Genomic DNA, 21,137 nt, shown 5'->3' on the forward strand with positions numbered 1-21,137 from the left:
AATCCCAGCGGTTCTCCTTCTTCTATCCTCCTGCCACCATTTCCATAAGATCGGCTTTTGAAACAGCAAGATCAAATTTACGTCCTTTGTGATAAGTTTTGACACTGAAATCCTGGAGTAACTTTAATATGGTGAATCGTCTCCAAGAGCCCTGTGCTAAGATGAGACTCATCGTTTTTCCTTTTGAAAGAAATACATTTTAAAGGCACGGTTTCTTGACGAGATGGGGGAGATCCTGCTTCCATCCGGCATTTGTTGCTGAAAATCAAGATTCAGTGAGTCCTTTTATTCCACGGGAAGAGTCGATTTCCCTTTAGTGTGAGGTTTGGACAATTAAAATTGAGATGAAGGCTTAAGTTTGTACAATGCACAGCCCAGTTCTCTTTGGGGGCACTGATTACCATATAGGATGATAAGAACACACTAACTCAGCACAGGGACTCTTCTCTGCAAAGGGGCAGAGGCTGTCCTGGCAGCTCCTGTACTGGGTGGGAGTAGGAAAGCTAGGAGCCCCTGTCCTCTTACTTTGCTGTTACCGAGGGACTTCTGCCTCCCCTCCTTCATCCATCCTCTTCATTTTTTTTCTTTCCCCTCTGGGAGCCCCAAATTTAAACAAATAGTTCCCCAGTCATTGGTTGTTCATCTCTATACTGTATTTTAAAAGATTTTTGTCTTCTGAGAGTCTGAGTCAAAATACTTGGGGACTGAAGCTATAGTTTGGACACAAGGAGGTAAGTACTGGCAACTATCATTCCATTCAATCGTTTCCCAAAGCTGTTGCCATTGTAACAATGTTAGTACTTGACCCACTCATTATTACATGTATTCATTTATTTGTTTGTTTGCAGGACCTTAGGTCCCCAGCCAAGGATTGAACCTGGCACCCCAGCAGTGAAAGCACCGAGTCCTAGCCACTGGACTGCCAGGGAATTCCCACCTTTATTTTATTTTTTTACAAATACATTCTGTCAACTTTATAGGCTGATCTAGGATAAGTTATCATACACTAGTTCAATTTATTGCCAAACGCCGTTTTATTGCTTCCCTTATTAAAATTTTATTTTATTTAAATAAAATTAATAAATAAATGTAATTTATTGAAATTTTCTATAGAGCCTTGAATAAAATAGGTACTTACGCATATATATTGATTGGGTGATTAATAGGTAAAGAAGAATTAAAATACATATTACTTGTCTCAATGTAGGGCAGAGAGAAATTGTCAAATTAGGTAACTTAAAGACCAGCTAAGAATTTGAGTTAAAAAGTGGAAGGTATATTGTGTAACAAGTTTCTGCCGTAACCCTGCTCAAGAAAAGAAAGTGTTTTCTTGGCCATTCAAAGTCCCTTTCAAAAATACTTTAAGTTTAGCTGATTTATCTTTGTGGCATTTGCACTTGAGAGTTTAAATCTTCCTTTGGAGGTGGTCAAAATGATAACCAGAGGTCAAGTCGTGAACAACAGAGAGGTTCAAACACGCTGCAATCTGTATCAGGTATGAAAGAATCAAAGGCTTGGAAAAAGCAGATATGAACATTGGAATGACTGGGGAACTAAAGCACCCCAGGTAAGAGACAACACAGGACAGTGGCTAAGAGTAGAGTCTGTGGACAGACTGCCTGGGTTCAAATCTCACTTCTCCCACTTAGTAGCTGACTCTGAACTATTTACTTACTCGTCTTAGGCCTCAGTTTTCTCACCTGTAAAATGGGAATAAATAGCAGTATCTACTTCATAAGGTTTCTTTATACTGTGTAAAGTATATGTCTGGTGCACAGTGCATGTTGAATAATTGAGGGCTAAAGTTATTATTATTACTGAAATGTGGAAAACCTTATCAGTACCTTTGCAATTAATCTTCAACTCTCTCTTATAGACCAAATGAAAATTATCTCCAATAGTGGTCTTTATAATGTTTTCCTAAAGAAAAGTCCATTAAAAATTTCCTAAATTATCCAAAGTATCCTAAAGTAAACCCATTGTAGCATTCAACCCTATTCTCTTACTTGGGATCTTTTCTAAGTTTTGCAATACCTACTCCTGATCTGTAGTACTTAATTTATTGCCCTTTGTTGGTGTTGTATATAAAGATTTCCCTTAGTATGGATAGAATACATTTCTTGCCACTTAAGGAAACATGGCTGATGGGAAATTAGGCTGATGGATGAATGGGAGAACTTTGTGTGATTTAGGGAAATAACATAAGGGATTGGGATTAATTGGGATGTGGTTTCCAGTTTTTGCTTTAGCACTAGGTATAATTCTGGGTAATTTACTTAATCTCTTTGACACTTGCTTTCCTCATCTTTGGAAATGAGAATGATAGCAATGCATGACCCACAATGAACTTTGAAAATTAACTGATTAAGACTAATATTTATAAATTCTAAAACCCCATATATACTCATAATTGGTAATTATTCTAATCTACACATTCCTCCTCTAGCATTCTGATCCTTGGCCAATACTTTTATAAGGGAAGAAGGAATACAGGCTATGATCTCCATCTGTTCACAGATTAATTTATTTCTTCCAGACTGGAGAGTTTCTTCCATCCATCCATGCATCCATCATCCATCCACCCAACCATCTTGCATTTATTGAGCACTAGCTACGTGCTGTCATTGTGCTATGCACAAAGGTTGCGAACATCATGGTCATGGTTTCTCAGAGACTTCTGAATATGTGGAGGTAGCAGAACTCAACCTGGCCGTTTTAGGGTATTTTATGTCTTCCTTAAACCCAAGGAAGAGCTAGAAAAAAACTAGAAAGTAGTAAGATTTAATTCAGGTGACATATTGTTTTGGACATTTTCCAGCAGGATAACTATAAAATCAGGCTGACATTTATTCACTAGCTTCCCATGCTTGTTAAAATACTTATCTTGCTGAAATAGTTATTGAGCTAAATTTCATCTAACATCTGGCCATCGTATAAATATAGCAATGAAAACGTGTCTTGTTGCTTACACGTTAGGTATAAATTTTAGAAAGCCAATTCGTGTTTCATTCTTTCTGCGCATTTTCCCTTTTATTTTCTTTAGTGCTTGAGCTAATTTTGGGCTCCTAACTGGAACTACACGCATTCAAATATTTTGCACACACCTATACAGTAAAAACCAACTTGATTAAGGTATATTGCTTTGTGTATTTCCTAATGATTGTGAGATATTCCATAAGTTGTTTATTCATTTATGCAACAAGCATTTATTGAGAGAAATGTCAAGCCTAGTTCTCAGTGCCGAGGGTGGAGGATACAGAATAAATAAGACACAGTCTTAGCCCTTAAGAAGTTTTAAACCTACTAGGGGGAGACAGAAACCTACACAAATGATTTCACTACAATGTGACAAAGGTGATAAGAGACGTACACATCCACCTGGCTCCTAAGGCAGCGTTCTCCACTCTTCCAATGGGTTGCATGTTACATAAACGATTGTCCTCAATCCTTCCCTGTGGGGCTGTAACCTCTCAAAATTGAGAGGTTCAAACCGAGAGCCCAAGGGAGTAAACCAGTGCTCATTGAACCTACATTATCCATCTGGGTAGGCAGAATTTGCCAAAGGCCCTAAGGATGGATCAACTATTTAGTAACACCAGCCTCATTTGAGTCACAGTTGTTTCAGTCTTCACTTTTTGACTCTACAATGACAGTCGATATTCAATGGTCTATTTTGCATAGATGTGAACATTTAGAATTAAGCCCACGAATACACAATTTTCACTGTCGATATGACGATCTACCACACTGTGTACTCTGCAGGCTCTCAAAACTTGTTTTAGTATATGGATTCCACCACCATTTCCTTTGGTGTTGATTGTACTCGAATATCTAAACCTCTGGTCCTTCTAAATGATGCTTCTAGGATGGGACGTGCAAAAGCTCTGGATGAATTTTCAAAATCATCAAACACATTTTAAAACATTAAACAGTTTATTTGCACAAGCTTAGTAATATGAGATACAACATAATTCATGGAAATCAACCACAATGCTAAGACTTTAATAGATTATCCCAAATATTAAACATTACAGTTTCAATCTCCTTAACATTAGCTCTAACGTTGGAATAACATTTCAGTTAATAAAGAATTGTGAATATGACCATATGTTCAGTTTATTCTCACTAGTTTATCATGAATTACAATTTTATTGTGATTTGGGTCATAAAAGTGATAAATAATTGTTTATATAGTTTCATAATTGCATGTTTATTTAATTAATCCTGAAGAGAATCTAGAAATACATTCTGATGGGTTATATAAATTCAGTGTATTTTTTAGCTCTTGGATTTTAACATGCATAGGTAACACTATAATTGTTCTTAAGTTTAATGTTTACTGTACAGGTTGTATAACATTTATTTGATATCTATTTTCATAGGTTATTGTCATTTGCCAAAGTGAGTGGCCACAGTTTTTAAGCCCTGAATTAAATGTCTTCCATGTACTTTAGAGAGGGTTTCAAAAGTTACTGCTATTTTGGGGTGATCTGTAAAGTATTACAACACCAATGCAATGTACATGATTTGGGGTAAAGAGAGTGAGTTTTGTTATGTTACACTTTCCAGATAGTAAATACATCTTTCTAATAATTTTGATGCCATAAACATATTAGGAAAGACAATATTACTTTCAGGTATAAAATATTCTGTTTGCATATTCTGTAATGCTTATGATGAGAATTTACATTGGCTTTCTTTTGTCTGATAAGTTTGTCTGCTGGGCTTGCACTGTCATCCTCAGCTGTCACAAAGGCAATTTCTTTTTCAAATGTTCACAACATGTGGGAACAGTGTCAACAGGCTACAACAGATCACTGGGATTGATTCTAGCATTTGACTTTGCTATTCTATTTTGGAATTTTCTGGTTCATTATGGAGTTTAAACCGGTAAGTGAGTTGCTTGGTTTCACGACCTAAGAAGAATATTCTGTGCTGTTTGGAATCAGACCTCTAATAATTAGATAGCTTAATTCCATCATACATGTTAGCGACATATTTCTCATCTTGTAAAACCTTCAAGACTAAGCCACAGTTTAAGCCAGCACCTACCAAATGCATTAGGAAAAGGGTCAGACGATAGAAAGTATAAGAATTTATGAAAACATCAAGTGGCAGAGACAAAGTGTAAGAATCTTACATTTAAGCAACTATTTAGATACCAGAAAATACTTCCTTCCAGTGTAAAAGTTTAGGACTCTTTGAAGAAAATGTCCTTTTCTATCATGAAAACATACATTCAAATTCTGGGCTCCCAATTTTAAAGGAAGCCCTGCAAACTTAAAAATGACGTTTACCCTTTGTACTCTTTTGACAAACTATACACATTTGCAGTGTAGGGACCACCTTACAATTTGGGGGATGCTTGTTGTACTTTTCCTTAGGGAAGAGACGGCTGGCATTGTTTCCTGGCTGGGTATAATTCATTTATGTCCTTCCAGTTTTTTCTCTCTGATCTCTTTTCTGTATATCTGTCAGCAGTACTCTCCTGGGAGCAGTGCGATGCACTTCATTAATAAGAAGGGATTAAAGGAAAAAGCCCCAGTCTCCTAACACACTTGGATAATTTGACGCCATCCACAAGGCAAAAGACCCCTGCTGCATAGATGCCATTAGAAAGGTACAATTTCGTTACTTTTTACTGGTAGAGCCTTGAGTGAAATATATGCAGGGAAAGCAAAGTGCAAAAGCTTTCATTGTCTGCATGCCCCTAAAATAGTAGGATGCAAAAATATACTTTATGGTTTTTATATTTCTATGGCCTTCCTTAGTAGTCCTTGAACTCATGCTCTTATTAAATATGGAGCAAAATACAGATTAAAAGAAAATTTTTTATATCCTTAAATCACAAATGAAATGTATATATATATATATATATATATTTTTTTTTTCTTAACTAACACACTTGCTTTGAATACCTACTATGTGTCAGGCACTCTGCTCGTTGCTGGAAAACAAATGGCAAAAACATCATTCATGAGGGTTTTTTTTTTTTTTCCCAGCACTAACTTATTGAATGCTCTAACTGAAGTGAGTATAAAAGTGAGGGTATTAGAAGTAAACCATATGGCTGAATAAAAATGATCATAAACTAGTAAATTGTAAGTGTATTTGGAAAATGTTTCATTTTTTTCCTTGCTAACTTATTTTTGAACTGACATGTTTGCTGATGGTTGATAGCATTATCTTTTGAGCTGAACCACCCCCAGTTTTAAGCCTTTAAGGGTATATTGTGCAAACATTTGAAAAGATCCGTCGTTGGAAATACACCCTAGTTCCTATAGATGGTGCCCCAAACAGGAAGCAATGTGCCTCAGTGGTGGAGGGTGTGGCCAGCCACCAAAGAGGCCTGGGATTTAGGCACCTGCCAAAAAGATGTCAGGGGGACTCCCAGGGACTCCACTGGTGTGGTGTCTCTCTGGGAACCTCGTTCATTACTTTCTTAGCACCGAAGAGAATCAGATTTAATAGTGGTCCTTTATCTCACTGCCACACACACACAGCTGCCATTAACACCAAAAAGTGGCACACAGTTGGAACTGTGAGTAGGAGAAGACAGCCTTGATTAACAGCTACTTACAAGCCACTCTTTGCAGTGATAGATTTTTGCTTTACTATTAGCTTTTGTTCAGTGAAATGGACTTTTTCAGCTCTTTAAGATAAAGGCTAGACTAGACAGTTAAGATAATAGAAACTGGGGTTTCCAGAGACCATTTTACTGACATAAGGCAAAGCAGTATGGGAAAGAACAAGTTATTTTGAAAAATAAATGAGTCAGTAATGAAAATGCTTAAAAAAACCTATAGTATCTCTACAAAGGAAAGATTGGTCATCTAGTCAGCTTTGAATACAGAGCGTTTTGATGCCCCCGTCCTTTTATTTTGTGGTCATGTTGTTCCTTGTCTCTCATGCATTTTAATTCATTAAAATATTGATGCGCACAATGAAGATTATCAACAAATGTCATGAAAAGTGGGAGAGTATCAGTGATTGGGACTGGCAGGACTAGTTTACACCTTCTAGAACGAGCAGAGCTTAATAATTAACAAAAAGTCAGGACTCAACTAGTTATGTTCTTACTATCAAAAATATGTCTCAGCTAATGTTTAAATATATAGTTAACCAAAATTACAAACAATCAAAAACCCCAGTTTTGCCAATAAATTAAAAAAATAAGCAAAATGGTTAAGTAGTTAAAAGCTTAGATTGTTAACCTCATGTGGTGTATTTGAGGATGTGCACTGAAAACAGATCAACTATTTGAAACCAGCGTGCAGATTTTCTTTTTCCTTATGATTTTTGTATGATGGTAAATTTCCACCCACCCCCATAAGATCTTACAAGTCTGTTTGTCCTGAATCTCAATAGGTGCCTTATGATGTGGAGGTTTTATTAGGTGGAACACATATAGGATTTCTGAACATGCTTTGAATTTCTGGGCTTTAGTTCCATATTACCTTGGGCAGTGAGGAGGAGGAAGGAATATTATGAATTGGAGTTTGGGTTGAAAGTTGGATATTTGAAATATAAATGAAAACAATTCACTAGCAATGACTCTTGTTAATATTCTTTTGCCGAGGTAGTTGAACCTAGGGGAGCTGGTTATAAAAGAGCTTGTTGTATTTGCTCTCTTGAATGTGCATGACTCTATGACATACTCTGTATTTTGCCATTGATTAACTTGATTTAACAGAATAAATATTCAAATGAGGATTGACAATACTGGTTTCGTGGGAGAGGAGGAGTAAGCGGATAGGTATGCCTGTAAGTTGTCAGGCAAGCCTTAACAAAATCTTGATACACATTTTAAATTGATTATTAATGAATAGCAAATAGATAAACTAGATACACATTGGCTTTGGGGATACTTCAAAAAGATTTTTTTTTTTTTAGATTTGAAATTCATGATAGGTTTCTTTCATTCCTCCTTGGTAAATAATGAAATATTTACTGTCTAGACTGAGTAATATGACATGAAACAACAAACTGCACATGTCTAATTTATAACAAATCTGTTTCCTTAATGGGCGGAAGAAAATCTGAGGACAGTTCTAAGGGCTCTTGTCTGCTTTCAGTGCTATCTTCTAGTCATACTGAAGATAGCACCTCTCCGGATGGGTCTTTCCCCTTCTTTTCCTCACCCCGGTCAATGTCGATCACATGCACCACTCCAGGTTTTAGAATCAAGTCGTCGGTCTCTACCTGGCTCCTGTTGTCCTCCACCTCCATGTAGCTCCCTTTTGTTTGCTGGGCAGCTTTGTTGAAGGCTTCTTTAAAACGACGTTTGAGTTCAACATCTGGACAGAAGACATACTCATAAAGGCCACCAGCAAGGACAGCTCCTATTATTGGTCCTGCCCAATATATCTGGGGGAAAGATGGAAGAGTTATAGAGTGTAAGTAGAGTAAAACTATTCCTTCGAACAAGGCACGGATATAGAACTTAGCTGGTTTAAATTAAGAGAGCAAATGTGGGGCTTCCCTGGTGGCACAGTGGTTAAGAATCCGCCTGCCAATGCAGGGGACATGGGTTCAAGCCCTGGTCCGGGAAGATCCCACATGCCACGGAGCAACTAAACCCGTGTGCCACAACTACTAAGCCTGAGCTCTAGAGCCCACAAGCCACAACTACTCAGCCCACGAGCCACAACGACTGAAGCCCACGTGCCTCGAGCCCATGCTCGGCAACAAGAGAAGCCACCGCACTGCAACGAAGAGTAGCCCCGTTCGCCGCAACAAGAGAAAAGCCCGTGCACAGCAATGAAGACACAACACAGCCAAAAAAAAAAAAAAAAAAAAAAAGACATAAGTGGCTATTTTTTAAAAAAGAGAGAGATCAAATGAGTCATGCATTAAAAAAAAGGAGAGAGAGAATTGGAAAGAAAATAAGAGAATACATTAAATCTACATCAGAGATCCATATATTGCTAAATAACATTTGAACAGAAAATAAGAAAAGACTGTTTCCTCTTCTCTTTTCCTGCTTTCATTAATTATGTTCTTTCCATTTTCTGATAATCCTTACAGTAAAGATAGGTCTTCTTTGGGGGTACTACTTCTTCAGCTGAAATAGAGGAAAAATTTTCTGGAGAGTACTTTTTTTCTTAATATTGCCATCTTACACTGGTCTTTTGCATAATCACAACCATAGTACAGATTGTATCACTTGGGGCTTTAATTATTCAGTACAGCATGATAAATGGAATATGAGCTCGACCACTTAGCAATCTTGTTACTGCTTGAATCTGTTGCATAACTTCCTAAACCTTAATTTCCTCATCTGCAAAACAGGGATAATAATAATACATACCTCATGGGTTGTCAGGATTAAATTGAAATAATACTTGTAAAGTACTTCATAGTTCCAATTTCATTGTAACTTGCTCCATTCCACTGTTTCCTAGACAATTTAAAGATGTATGGGACTAGGCTGGCTATAAGTCACTTTCCTCATGTTACATGATTTTCTCTCTCAAGTTTGGTGATTTGATTTAAGAGAAAACCTCATGGTTTGCCCATTAATCTTCTTGCAGAGTGCTTTCATCCTCATGGTTCTTACACTGATGACTTGGTGGAAAAATCTGTACTGCATTTATGGATAATGGTTAGTTGAGGATTAGCCATTCCATAGGAATTTATTTCAATAACTGGAAGTTTCTATCATATTAGTTATGTGTCTAGAATAAAACAAGTTTTGAGTTTGGATAAACTTCAACACTTGCTTTAGAGCACACGTAGGCTGTAGAATATTAGACATTCATTCAACAGATAGACTTGAGCAACAGAAACCCTGTTTATTGAGCACTCTTTCTCAGCTGGCTACACTCAGTGCTTTTCTTGTATTAACTCATTTAATTCTAATGATGACCTTTGAGATAGATATTATTATTATCCCATTTTATGGGTAAGAAAATGGACACGCAGAGAGGGTGAGAAGCTTGCTTAAGACTTCACGCTTAGCAAGTGATTGAGCTGGGATTTCAGGTCTGTCTGGTTTCAGACCTCTCTTTTGAACCATTATACTGTTTTCTACGATACTACACTTCTCCCATTTGAAAAAAATCTGATGAATCCTTCTGGCTTAAAACACTCTCTGGAAATGAAGCTCACTTAGCATCCTCATTGCAAAATCTAAAGAAGAAATTCAAACTTTAAGCTGAAATTGAACACATATACTGTACAGGGAAATTGTTGACAAAGTGGCTGCAAGAACCTTATGTTCAAGTTCCTTATCTTGAACATGAAAGAAACCATGTCAGAGTTTACCTTCTCTATGCCCTTTCAAAGGAGAAATGAGAACCCTCCTCTAAATGTCTTTGCGCTTTGTTCCTTTGGTAAGATCTCATTTGGTATGTTCTATTCCACAAGCTACAAATCCCGCAAGGGAGAAAAGGGACTGCTAAATCATTATGACACTTCCCCCAAAACACCTACGAAGAAGATGTCTAGCCACATGCTCTCAAAAATAAACAAATCTCAGTTTCAAGTTGCTATTCCCAAACTCATAATGCCCTTTAAAGTAACTTTTAAACTTCATAAAGGTAAAGAAGTTCTACTGCTAAAAATATAGAAAATCCAGAAAAGAAGACTAAAAAATGTTATTACACTACACACAAAATTCATCATTAATATCTTGTTATTTATTGTCTATCTATCTATCTACAGACATACTTAAAATTAGTTGTTAATTTCACACAAGCTTTGCTACAAAATGGACATTCATTTTCTGTAGGATTAAGTTTGTTATAAAATAGCAACAACGGGAAACCTTGGATTCAATCAACAGCTAAGGATTTTCTTGCTACTTAAATTTTAACTAGTGTACCACAACTCAAGTAATTAATAAAAACATATATTTTCATTCACATATTAAAGTCCTCATGGATTAAAAGTTGTCATTTTTCTAAATTTTATTTACAAAAATTGTTTGAATAAGATGACCTAAAAGTTGTACTTTTATCATAAGATCTATATACTGCCCGTTACAAATTTGTATTCCCATTAATGTGGCAAATCTTTAGAGACATACATGGAAATATCAGTGGCAAAGTAACCAATCTCATGGGTGGTATTGTTGACTAAGTTTTCCATGTCTGGGTCCAAAACCTTGCTTTTGATCACTGACACTCATGCTGTTATTTAATGGGATAGATTACTTTAATGGGATAGATAGGTACACTTTTCTTAGAAGTGAATGCATATAGCAGTGGGGCAATTTCTTCTCATTTGCAACGTACATCAAGGCTGAGTGCGTGTGACTGTGTCAATAACCACCGTATGCGTGAGATTAAAACATAAGCGACACCTACAATGGAAAAGAATCTGAGTATGTATAACTGAATCACTTTGCTGTACACCTGAAACTAACACAACATTGTAAATCCACTACAGTACAATAAGAACATTAAAAACGTAAGTGACATATTCTTACATTCATGACTTAAAAATAAAAGATGTAAAAGAGCATTCACGGCATATATACATGAAAATAAAAGTTAGCTCCATTTGAAGCTGGCTGACATACACCTATTTTTATTGGTTATTGTAAATTAGTGGGTAAGAGGTCTTCAAAACTGCCACATTATTCATTTAACGGATTGAAATTTCTTTTTGGTAAGAGACAATTGAAAAGAAATTGACTGTGGTATTTAACAATGGATACCACTGCTCTCTGGAAGCACTGTCCCCACGTTAATAAGTAGGGTAGGCATGGGGCTGAGAAGGGTGTCTTTTCTGAAAGTCCTTTCTTTTTCCAGTTATGGTTATGGTGATAATAGCATAAATATTTGCACTAATTATTTCTCACCATCGGCAGTTCAAAATGCTTCCCACTCCCGTACTATTAACTGGGTTCATGCTTTTGTAAACAAAAAAGGTAAATATTTTTGCAATGGGCTATGCTTTTAAGCATTTCTCTTTCTCCTCTTCTTCTTCTTATTTTCTTTTTTTGCAAGCATATTTTTCGTTATTGCTGGGAAGGATTTACTTTCAATTATTTAAACACCATATTCATTTCACCACCCTGACTTTAACTTGTTCCATATAGGCAACCTCCATGTTCAATATATTCTGCTGAAGTCTGTCAGATACAGTGCCCAGAGCAGTGCTTTAAAAAAAAAAAAAAAAAAAGACTGTCACTGAAGGTCCAGAACTGATATGAGATGTTTTGTAGCAGATCTGTCCTAGTCTCTCCCTAGTCTTTATGAAAGATGTAATAAATTAGGGGTTCAGAGTTGGGAGGAAGAGAAACTAGTGAGCAAAATAATGGGAAAAAAAGAGCTCTCTGGGTAATTGTCCTCAACTGTAGGAAAACAGGCACAATGAACATGGTGGTTACCCAGTGGTTTTCCCAATTTCCCATGATAACTGCAGGTCCAAAGGATCGGGCGGGGTTCATGCTGGCACCAGTGTAATTGATCTATAGGGAAAAAGAATACAACTTCAGACATTGCTGAAACAGGGCTATTAACAGGTAGACTTCATTGCAATGTGCTACCATTTGCCAAGTCAGTTAGAGATGTCCAGATGTTAGCAGCCATATCAATGTTCTCATAACAAAGTTAGCAAAAAAATCACCTAAAATGGACAGACGTAACTGGATACTAAAGAACTACAGCTGTGAAACATAACATCTTCATCCAGCTCTAGGGTGAGGATAAACAACATGGATCAATTACTTAAATGGGCTTGGAAACTTACTGCAAATAAATGTCCAATTGCAACAGAGAATCCAATTGCTAAAGCTATGGAACCAGTGACATCAGTCCGTTTGGAATCACAGCTGGCAAAAATAGTAAACACCAACTGAAATGTGATTATTAACTCCACCAGGAGACCATGACCAGCGCTAAGATTTCCATGAACCTGGAGAGAGAAAAACGCTCCATCTGAATTAAGGCAAGGGAACATTTTCTATGATAACATATCATTGTGAAAGGCACATTTTATCCCTGCAAAAACTGATGATTAGTTTGAGTCTTCTATCCCACCCCTAGTTGAGACACTTGCACCTCTGCCCCCTCAAAAAAGAAGAAATAAATTTCTATTCATCTGGGGTCATCACAGATAATTAATTACTCTTACAATGACCAAGGGGGAGTTTGTGCTGAATGTCCTTTTCTACAAAGGAAGCGAAATATGCCACTGCTGCACTTAACTTATAAAAGAGTTTCTTAAGAGTCTTATAATTTTATAAGGCAATGATTAAATCCATTAATTAGGTTTAAATTAATTAATATATATTTCAATTAAAATTTAAACCGTGTGTGGTTTTTTCATCAACCCTGGTGCTGACCTAACAAAGGATATTCCTAATCAAAGAACAAAACTAGGATCAAACGCCTGTTTATTTTTTTAAGTGTGACCCTCGATGCAGATCACTTTAAACCTCAGGCACATGACAAGAAACAAAATTGTTCCTTTTGCTAATGAACCAACAAACAATTGTAACAAAAATGCCTTAAGTTAAATATATAGTCAATATAGTCACTGGGAGAGAGAGAGAGAGGAAAAAAACCAACACAATTTTTGTGCTACCCAGACTTAGTGCTATTCAAGTTACTCAATAGCACATAATGATTTCATATGATGTAGTCAGCGTGGCTGGAATCAGTTTTCACCCCTATCAAGAGTCATCAGACGTTCCCTGGGAATAAATTAGCAGTTTTAGGAAGGTCTCTTAAGCCACCAGTTGTCACTTAGTAGTCTATAAGAAGCCTAGAGTCCGAGTGTGAAAACAAGAGCTAAAGATGGTACCGTTGTGACTCCCAGGCCTCCCACCACACTGGGAGGCGTGACCAGATAGAGAATCCCGGCTCCGATGATAGCACCCAGGCACTGGGCTGCGATGTAGAAGACAGACTTGGCAATGCTAATCTTCCTCGTGCACACCATGGCCACCGTCACGGCGGGGTTGATGTGGCCACCGCTGATGTGGCCAAAGCACTGGACCATAGTTGCGATGCTGAGTCCAAAGCAGAGGGAGATGAGAACCATGTCGACCGGTAAGGGCTTTTCTGCTCCACCCCAGTTGATGGTGGATCCCAGGCTGAGCAGGACAAAAATAAGCATAGCCAGAAATTCCGCTGTGACTGCCTTCCAGAAAGCTTGAGTCCAGACCCCTTTGAAGGCCACCATGATACTCTCTCTTCTACACAAAGGTCCACACTTACTGAAAGGAAAAACAAATCGGCATCAGAAGCTACCAGTCCAAGGTTTATGCCTTTAGGTGAGGATGTCCAGGCCAGCAGTCTTGCCCGCAGTAGGGAGGCCACCCAGCCAAAAGTTATTTGCATACAGAGAAAGAATGCTTCTGGAAAAATCTCCTTAATTACTTAATTATCTCTTAAGGAGATAATTAAGTAATTACTGTTATGGTTATTCTAACAGTAACTATTGTTATGTTATTGTATTGAGATTGTTATTCTAATCTCCTTTGAGTTAATATCCAAAGATCATCCAGTTTCACTGGAAAATTATCTGAATTGTCCCTAGAAAAGAAAATGTCTAAATCAAGTTCCTTAAAGAATTAAGAATAAAGTATATTTACCTTGTAGTCAATTCCCTCAGAGCAAGTTTTTACGTTTCAAGGTACTTTTTACATGTCATTTCTATTTGGAACCTACAGCCATAAAAAAGGGAGGTCTTTTCCAGTTCTGTCCTTTATGGTTCAAATGGCATTCTGGAAATGGATTTGTAGAGCTGACTGTCCCTCCTCTCCCCCATTGGAGACTCTGGATGAAGGCGAGTCCTGCTAGGAAGCCAGGAGGGCTGGAAGGCTGGAAGGTTGTCTTTGGAGAAGGTGAATCTTGTTTGGTGGGAGGGCCACTCGTGGTGACTGCAGGGCCGGAGCTGGGACCCGGGACTGGGAAGGGGACGCTGCCATGCTCTCCCCGGCCAGCGGGAGGAGTCCGGGAGCCCGCCCAGGTCCGGAGGCGGCTCAGAGCCGTTTCAACCGCAGGCCCCAGGGGAGCCGGAGCGCCTGTCCGAGGGCGGGGACCGGCCACCTGGGCGGGGCGGGCTCCAGGCAGCGCCAGTGCACAGACGCAGCGGCCCCGCCCGCTGGGTACCAGGCGCAGGCACCTCACCCGGGAAAGTGCAACCTGGCCTCTGCGCACTTTTGCAGGGTTGAGGGACCATCCCCTCTTGGGCCTGACTCTCCACCCCTTGAAGTTTACCTCTCAGATAAAACCTCCCAGAGGGGATCCTGGAGGCCAGTGTGTACCAGCGGCGGCCCAGGCACCCTGCCCGCCAAGTGCGGGGGACAGCGACTTGGGCAGAGCTGCGGCAGGCAGGTGGGCAAGGAGAGTGGGGCCAGGGAGACAATGGTCCTCAAAGCAGGAGGCTCCGGAGAGCAGTTTTTCTCTAGTGTCTTCCTGAGGGCCTTCTCTAAATTCTGCTGGTGCCTCTTCCTGGGGCGGGGAGGGGGCGTGGGGCGGGGGAGAGCTTGCGCGCCTGTGGGCTGGGGGGAGGGGGGAGGATGGGTAGGGCAGCGAGGCAGCCTTTGGGATGGAAGACCCTTTCTTCCTCTTAATGTCTTTGGATCTTTAGAGCTGATAAGGGGTGGGGTTTGAGGATATTAATGGCAAGAAATGGCTAGGATTCCCCTTGGGAGGCAATGGCCCCAGTTACCCCATTATTCAAGACATTTGCCCTTATCCTTCGTCTGTGATAGTGCGGGAGGGGAGAAGCCTGGAGAGCATTTAGCGGAGACTCTCATCCCAGGGGACTGTGAAAAGGGTTAGACAAGAAAGCCAGGTATTTTAACAGATTAGAATTATTGCAGCTTTCCCTCTGACGGGCTACGGAGCACGGGCCCTTCTCCGCACTACCCCCACCCCCACCCCACCCCCAGTCACTTACAGTCCCCAGGAGCCCGGGTCCGGCTGGTTGGGCAGTGGAGACATGCTGTACCAACAAAGACCAGAGGAATGCCGCCCTGACCTTTTAGGATCTCGGCTCAGCCCCTGGTCTGACGTGGGGATTTGCTTCAGAGTTGGAAAGAAAAACCCATTTTCTGCCCAAGCCTAGGTGGCTCCAGAAGGGGACCAGCCAGCCCTGTCGCCAGCGGTCCCTTGCCCCAGTGAACTCCTCTAAGTGAATCATGGAACTACGAGAAACCCCAGCTGGGAGGACAGTGACATCACACTCCCTAGAGGAAGAGAAAATAAAGAGACAAGATAGGGAGGGTGGGAGGGAGGGAGATGCAAGAGGGAAGAGTTATGGGAACATATGTATATGTATAACTGATTCACTTTGTCATAAAGCAGAAACTAACACACCATTGTAAAGCAATTATACTCCAATAAAGATTAAAAAAAAAAAAGGGACAAAAACAGCACTTGGAGCAGGGCAGCCAAGGTGCCCTGGGGGAGAAATGACAAGTATCCCAAAGGGGGAGAAACTCACAAATTGAAAAAGCCTGGCTTCTGAACTCACCAGTGGCCCACGGCTGTAGCCGAGATGGCAAAGGGCAAGGTGCTATGTCAGGCGATGGTCCTCTGTGGCCGGATTTAGTGGGAAAAAGGAAGAGGACAAGGCAGGAAGCTAAGGCAGCCAGGTGGGCAGGATGCGGCAGGTCCCATTCCCAGCACAGGGATCTGGGAGAGGCAGGCCCTGTGTACAAGACGCCTTCCTGCTGCACCCTCTCCCTCACCTTCCCTGAGCATTCTCTGTGCACTTGCCTCCCTCTCCAGAGACCTAATCTGAGAAGCTCAGTTGCTCTTTCAACTTCAAGCTTTTATCAGCCAGAGAAATAAAAACCCAACTCCCCAAATCCCCAAACAAGTAGACTCCTTAAGCAAGCCTTTAGCTTTCTTTGAAAACGTGCAAAACGCTGATCTCTTTCCAGGGCAGAGTGACCAACCTCAGTCAGCTGTGAACCCCAAAGTCCCCTGGCAGCACATACATACCTCTGGCTTGACATGCGCTCACCCCAGCTCTCTCACAGCCCCTCTTAATTAGCTATCGTCAATGTTCTCTTCCCTGTTCACACTCCCTGGAAATGCATCATCACCATTTGTTTTGCTTCTTTCGTCCCAGAACAAAGGGGATTTGTTGATGTGACCGGGTTGTACAGAGCCGGACACATTACTTTCTAGCTGAACGCCCAGCCTGAGCCACTTCTGGACAGCTGAGGCCATGGGTGAGTAATTTTTCTGATGAAAAATACTACAGATAGATTTACCTCCATAGGGTCATTTTCTTGTGCTTTCACAGGTCTCCAGTATCTGGAGGATTTTGCTCCAAAGCATCCCATTTCTTCTGCCCTCTCTCTGCCTCTCCTCTCTTATGAATATGCCCGGTACCCAGCCCTAAAAGAACCACCCACCTGCCCGAGAGTTTCCTTCTAGATTCTGCCTGAGAAGGCACACGTATCTGTAATGAAAGAGTCAGTCTGAGTTTCATCTTTCGTCAGAGCATTGTTCCCTTAAGGCAAAGAAGGACTTACCCCCACTGCCTGCCTGCGGGTCTGTCACTCATGCCTCCTTTGGCTAGAGGGCAGCGCTCATTGCCTGCGTCTGGGCTCCCAGTGCACTGGGAGTCAGATTACGGCCACTTGTCTGATTGGGCTTGTGGATTCTTAGGGGTGGAAAGATTCTGCACCATGTGGCAATGGCTAAGTTATATTTGAACTTGAAATGACTTTTTCTACCTGATCGTTATAGACACAGGGCATTTCAGGAACACGAAACGCTGGCTCGCGTTAATGTTTCTTTAGCTGGTGACCCTTGAAAATGAGGATTTCCCTAAATCTTTATTTGAGTTCCTCCCACCACGGAGAATTGCTGACAATTTGTCTTTTTTTTTTTTGGTTGCATATATAGTTGAAATGGGGCAACTACTACAGCATGGATTTGCTTTATCCAGCAGTTGAGATGAATTGAGGGTTCGGCTCAGGTGCATTTGTTTTTGAGTGGAAAATATCCAGTGGGTTCTATGTGAAGTTTTTGTTCCGAGAAGTAGCTTTTTTTAACATCTTTACTGGGGTCTAATTGCTTTACAATGGTGTGTTAGTTTCTGCTTTATAACAAAGTGAATCAGTTATACATATACATATGTTCCCATATCTCTTCCCTCTTGCGTCTCCCTCCCTCCCACCCTCCCTATCCCACCCCTCCAGGAGGTCACAGAGCACCGAGCCATATCCCTGTGCCATGCGGCGAGAAGCAGCTTTTGAAGCACAGCAGATAACTGCAGGTCTCTTGTAGCCTGTGCAGCACTGATTTGGATAACAGGAAATAAGGCTGCTGTAGAGTCTCACCTGACTGTTATGTTAACAATTGTTGGGTGAGAAGTGGCAAATTTTAAATATATAGAGGTTGGGTGGGCACAAAATTATTGGGAACTCTAGGTAAATTTAATATCTAGAAACCTTGAGACAGGACTGACTACATTTTTTGTGGGAGCCAGTGCCAAATGAATGCAAGACTCCTTGTTGAGGAACTATAAGAATTTCAAGTTCACAACAGCAGGACATGAAACAAAGTGTGGGACCCTTCTAAGTGCATAGGTGTGTGCCCATGAAGGCATCCTCGACTGAAGGTCTGATATCTGGAAGGTCTAAGAATTAGTGCCTGTGTCACCATCTCATTCATTTTTTTTTCTTTAAATGGACCTCAGGTACCTAGAATTGGAATAATCCTAATCCTTGGTGTATGACGCTCTGTCATCACTAATACATGTATGGCCCTCTTTTATTTTATAATAGGTGATTAATTACTTTAAAAAAATTTATTTGGTTGCACCAGGTCTTAGTTGTGGCAGGCGGGCTCCTTCGTTGTGGCACGTGTGAGCCTTAGTTGCGGCTCACAGCCTCCTTAGTTGTGGCATGCGAACTCTTAGTTGCGGTATGCATGTGGGATCTAGTTCCCTGACCAGGGATCGGACCCTGGGCCTCCTGCATTGGGAGCGCCACGGAGTCTCATCCACTGCCCCACCAGGGGTTAATTCATTCATTAATCGATTACTTTTAAGGTATATAATGAACATCCGGGAACCACCACTCAATCCAACAACTAGACCTGTGATAATAACTCACATCTACCTATGGGACCCTCCCTCTCCCTGCCCTGCCTCTCCACCTACCATCGCATTTCACGTAGGAGTTTTATTCAGAATGAGGTGTGGCAAGAAAGAAATACAGGAGAGAGAAGAAGAAAACGGTTATGTTTTCACATCATAGTTACAGTTTTTTGTTTTCTTGTCTCCTTCGGGTCCTTGAGAATTGGGAATGGTTGAAAAGCGCTCGTGAGAAAGAGGAATTACAATTTTGAGTGAGAATTGCAGAGGAGCTCTTTAATCCTGTTTCAAGCATTCTCAGATAACAAAGATTGAATTTACATCCTTAAGAATGTGGCTGCACACTGATGGCTGTCCATCAGGGGTTTCAGGCTTTTAAAAATATGCTCCCTGAAAGTCACAACAAACTCTGGTGAGAGGGGAAGGGAGGAATTTCTGGGAATCCACAAAGAACACTTAAAATATTTCAAAATATTTCATGTTGATTCTTAAAGCTATTTACCATTCAGATTTTAGAATGAGATTTTTTGTAAAGGTGCAAAACAATTTTTTTTATTCTGAAAACTTTGACATTGTGTCAGAAGTGTTTGCGAGGTCTTTGAACCCAAGGAACAATGTTGCAAGGCTTAGGTCTGTCCTCAAGAATGAGGCCTGTGGTCCTATCCACAGGAACCTACCAAAAGTGGCACTCCCTACAGCTGCTGGTCACTGGGGGGACATTTTTCAGGTCCACGCTTTGTAAGTTGCGCTCAGCTCCTTAGCATTCACTCCATGGCCTTGGCAGTTCCCGGCACCATTTTGCAAAGGGCCAGCAGAACTTGGTTACCACAGTTTCTCAGACCCTTTCCCTTTCTTCTGGCTGGCTGATCACTGCCAGTCCAGTTCCTAAGGGATGGCTGTTCCCATCCAGCGAAGGGCCACCCTAACTGGCACAAATTCAAACTTATTAGTACTCTCGGCAGAGAGGTTCAAAACTGACCAGGGATTAACCCTTCACCTACTGGAGGTAGTTTTTCTTATTAGCTCTTCCTTATTATCCTTTTTATATTTGAGATGGTCTTATTGGTCTTCCGGCGACACGTTCAGTCTTGTGCAATAACCACCTACTTCCCTGGCTTTTCTTTAAACTAGGGACAGAAACTTCCAATAGGATTGTCTGTGACAATGCATGCAGCATATGATAATGGAAGATATCAGCTATAATGCACTTGTGATGGTAGAAAAAGTATGAGGCAGGGAGCCCTGGCGAATATAAGTGATAGCTTCTAAGTTGACCTGTTTTTTTTGGTTTTATTTTTTTGTGGTACGCGGGCCTCTCACTGTCGTGGCCTCTCCCGTTGCGGGGCACAGGCTCCGGACGTGCAGGCTCAGCGGCCATGGCTCACGGGCCCAGCCGTTCCGCGGCATGTGGGATCTTCCCGGACCGGGGCACGAACCCGTGTCCCCTGCATCGGCAGGTGGACTCTCAACCACTGCACCACCAGGGAAGCCCAAGTTGACCTGTTTTTGAACTGGCCTAGGCCTAGAGCCAAATGAGATTCGGGATCTAAATTGTCTTTTTCCCATTGGTAACCTTGCAAGGGCCTAAATTCATTTAAAGATGGAATAACAATTTATTGATGAAATCTTCTTGACTTTCTTACTATATAGTGCTCTGATCTTTAGGAAAAGGATAGTGACATGGTACATTGATTTAAAATCAATCTTGTGTGTCAGGCAAGCTTGTGAGTTTTTAGTTGAATAGCTTTGTGAAGTTGTAAGTCAGTAACATATGAGAAAAACGAAAGAAGGGTAAATGAAAATTACCAGTACTCGGCAAAAACTAGCAATTGGTGCACTTTGCTCCTAATTTTTAATCTACTATATCACATTGTTATCCTTGGGAGCTGATGTATATCTGTGGGATTTGTAGACCCCTTTTCCCATCCTGGCCCTCAGAACTTTTAGTATTCCTTCATGTGTTTGGAGATTGAAGACTAATTCAAACGCACTAAAAATGCCAGCAGTACCTCAGGACCAGACAGGAAGTGTCTCTAGGCTGGCAGGGACAGACTCAGTCGCATCTCACAAATCTTATCTTGCTTTTCATGAATCTCAGTGATATGAATTCTCCCCCA

General features: G+C 40.7%; 1 protein-coding gene across 9 annotated transcripts; it reads right to left on the reverse strand.

Moving 5' to 3' along the window:
* Nucleotides 1-3,945: 3,945 nt before the first annotated feature.
* AQP4 (aquaporin 4) lies at nt 3,946-17,516 on the reverse strand. 9 transcript variants are annotated; one of them, XM_082667453.1, is made up of 5 exons: nt 17,450-17,516; nt 13,756-14,170; nt 12,700-12,864; nt 12,338-12,418; nt 3,946-8,367 (listed from the first exon to the last, which is right to left on the reverse strand). In XM_082667453.1, exons 1-5 carry the CDS (start codon nt 17,479-17,481, stop codon nt 8,089-8,091), a joined length of 972 nt encoding a protein of 323 aa, XP_082523579.1. In that variant the 5' UTR covers nt 17,482-17,516; the 3' UTR covers nt 3,946-8,088. The 9 variants fall into 9 exon arrangements, with proteins under 9 accessions (XP_082523579.1, XP_082523577.1, XP_082523580.1 ...); XM_082667451.1 differs by lacking the exon at nt 17,450-17,516 and adding an exon at nt 17,330-17,445; XM_082667454.1 differs by lacking the exon at nt 17,450-17,516 and adding an exon at nt 17,186-17,418.
* Between the last annotated feature and the right edge of the window lie 3,621 nt (nt 17,517-21,137).

The sequence above is a fragment of the Grampus griseus genome (assembly GCF_964374135.1).
Source record: "Grampus griseus genome assembly, chromosome: 12".
Taxonomy (NCBI): Eukaryota; Metazoa; Chordata; class Mammalia; order Artiodactyla; family Delphinidae; genus Grampus; species Grampus griseus.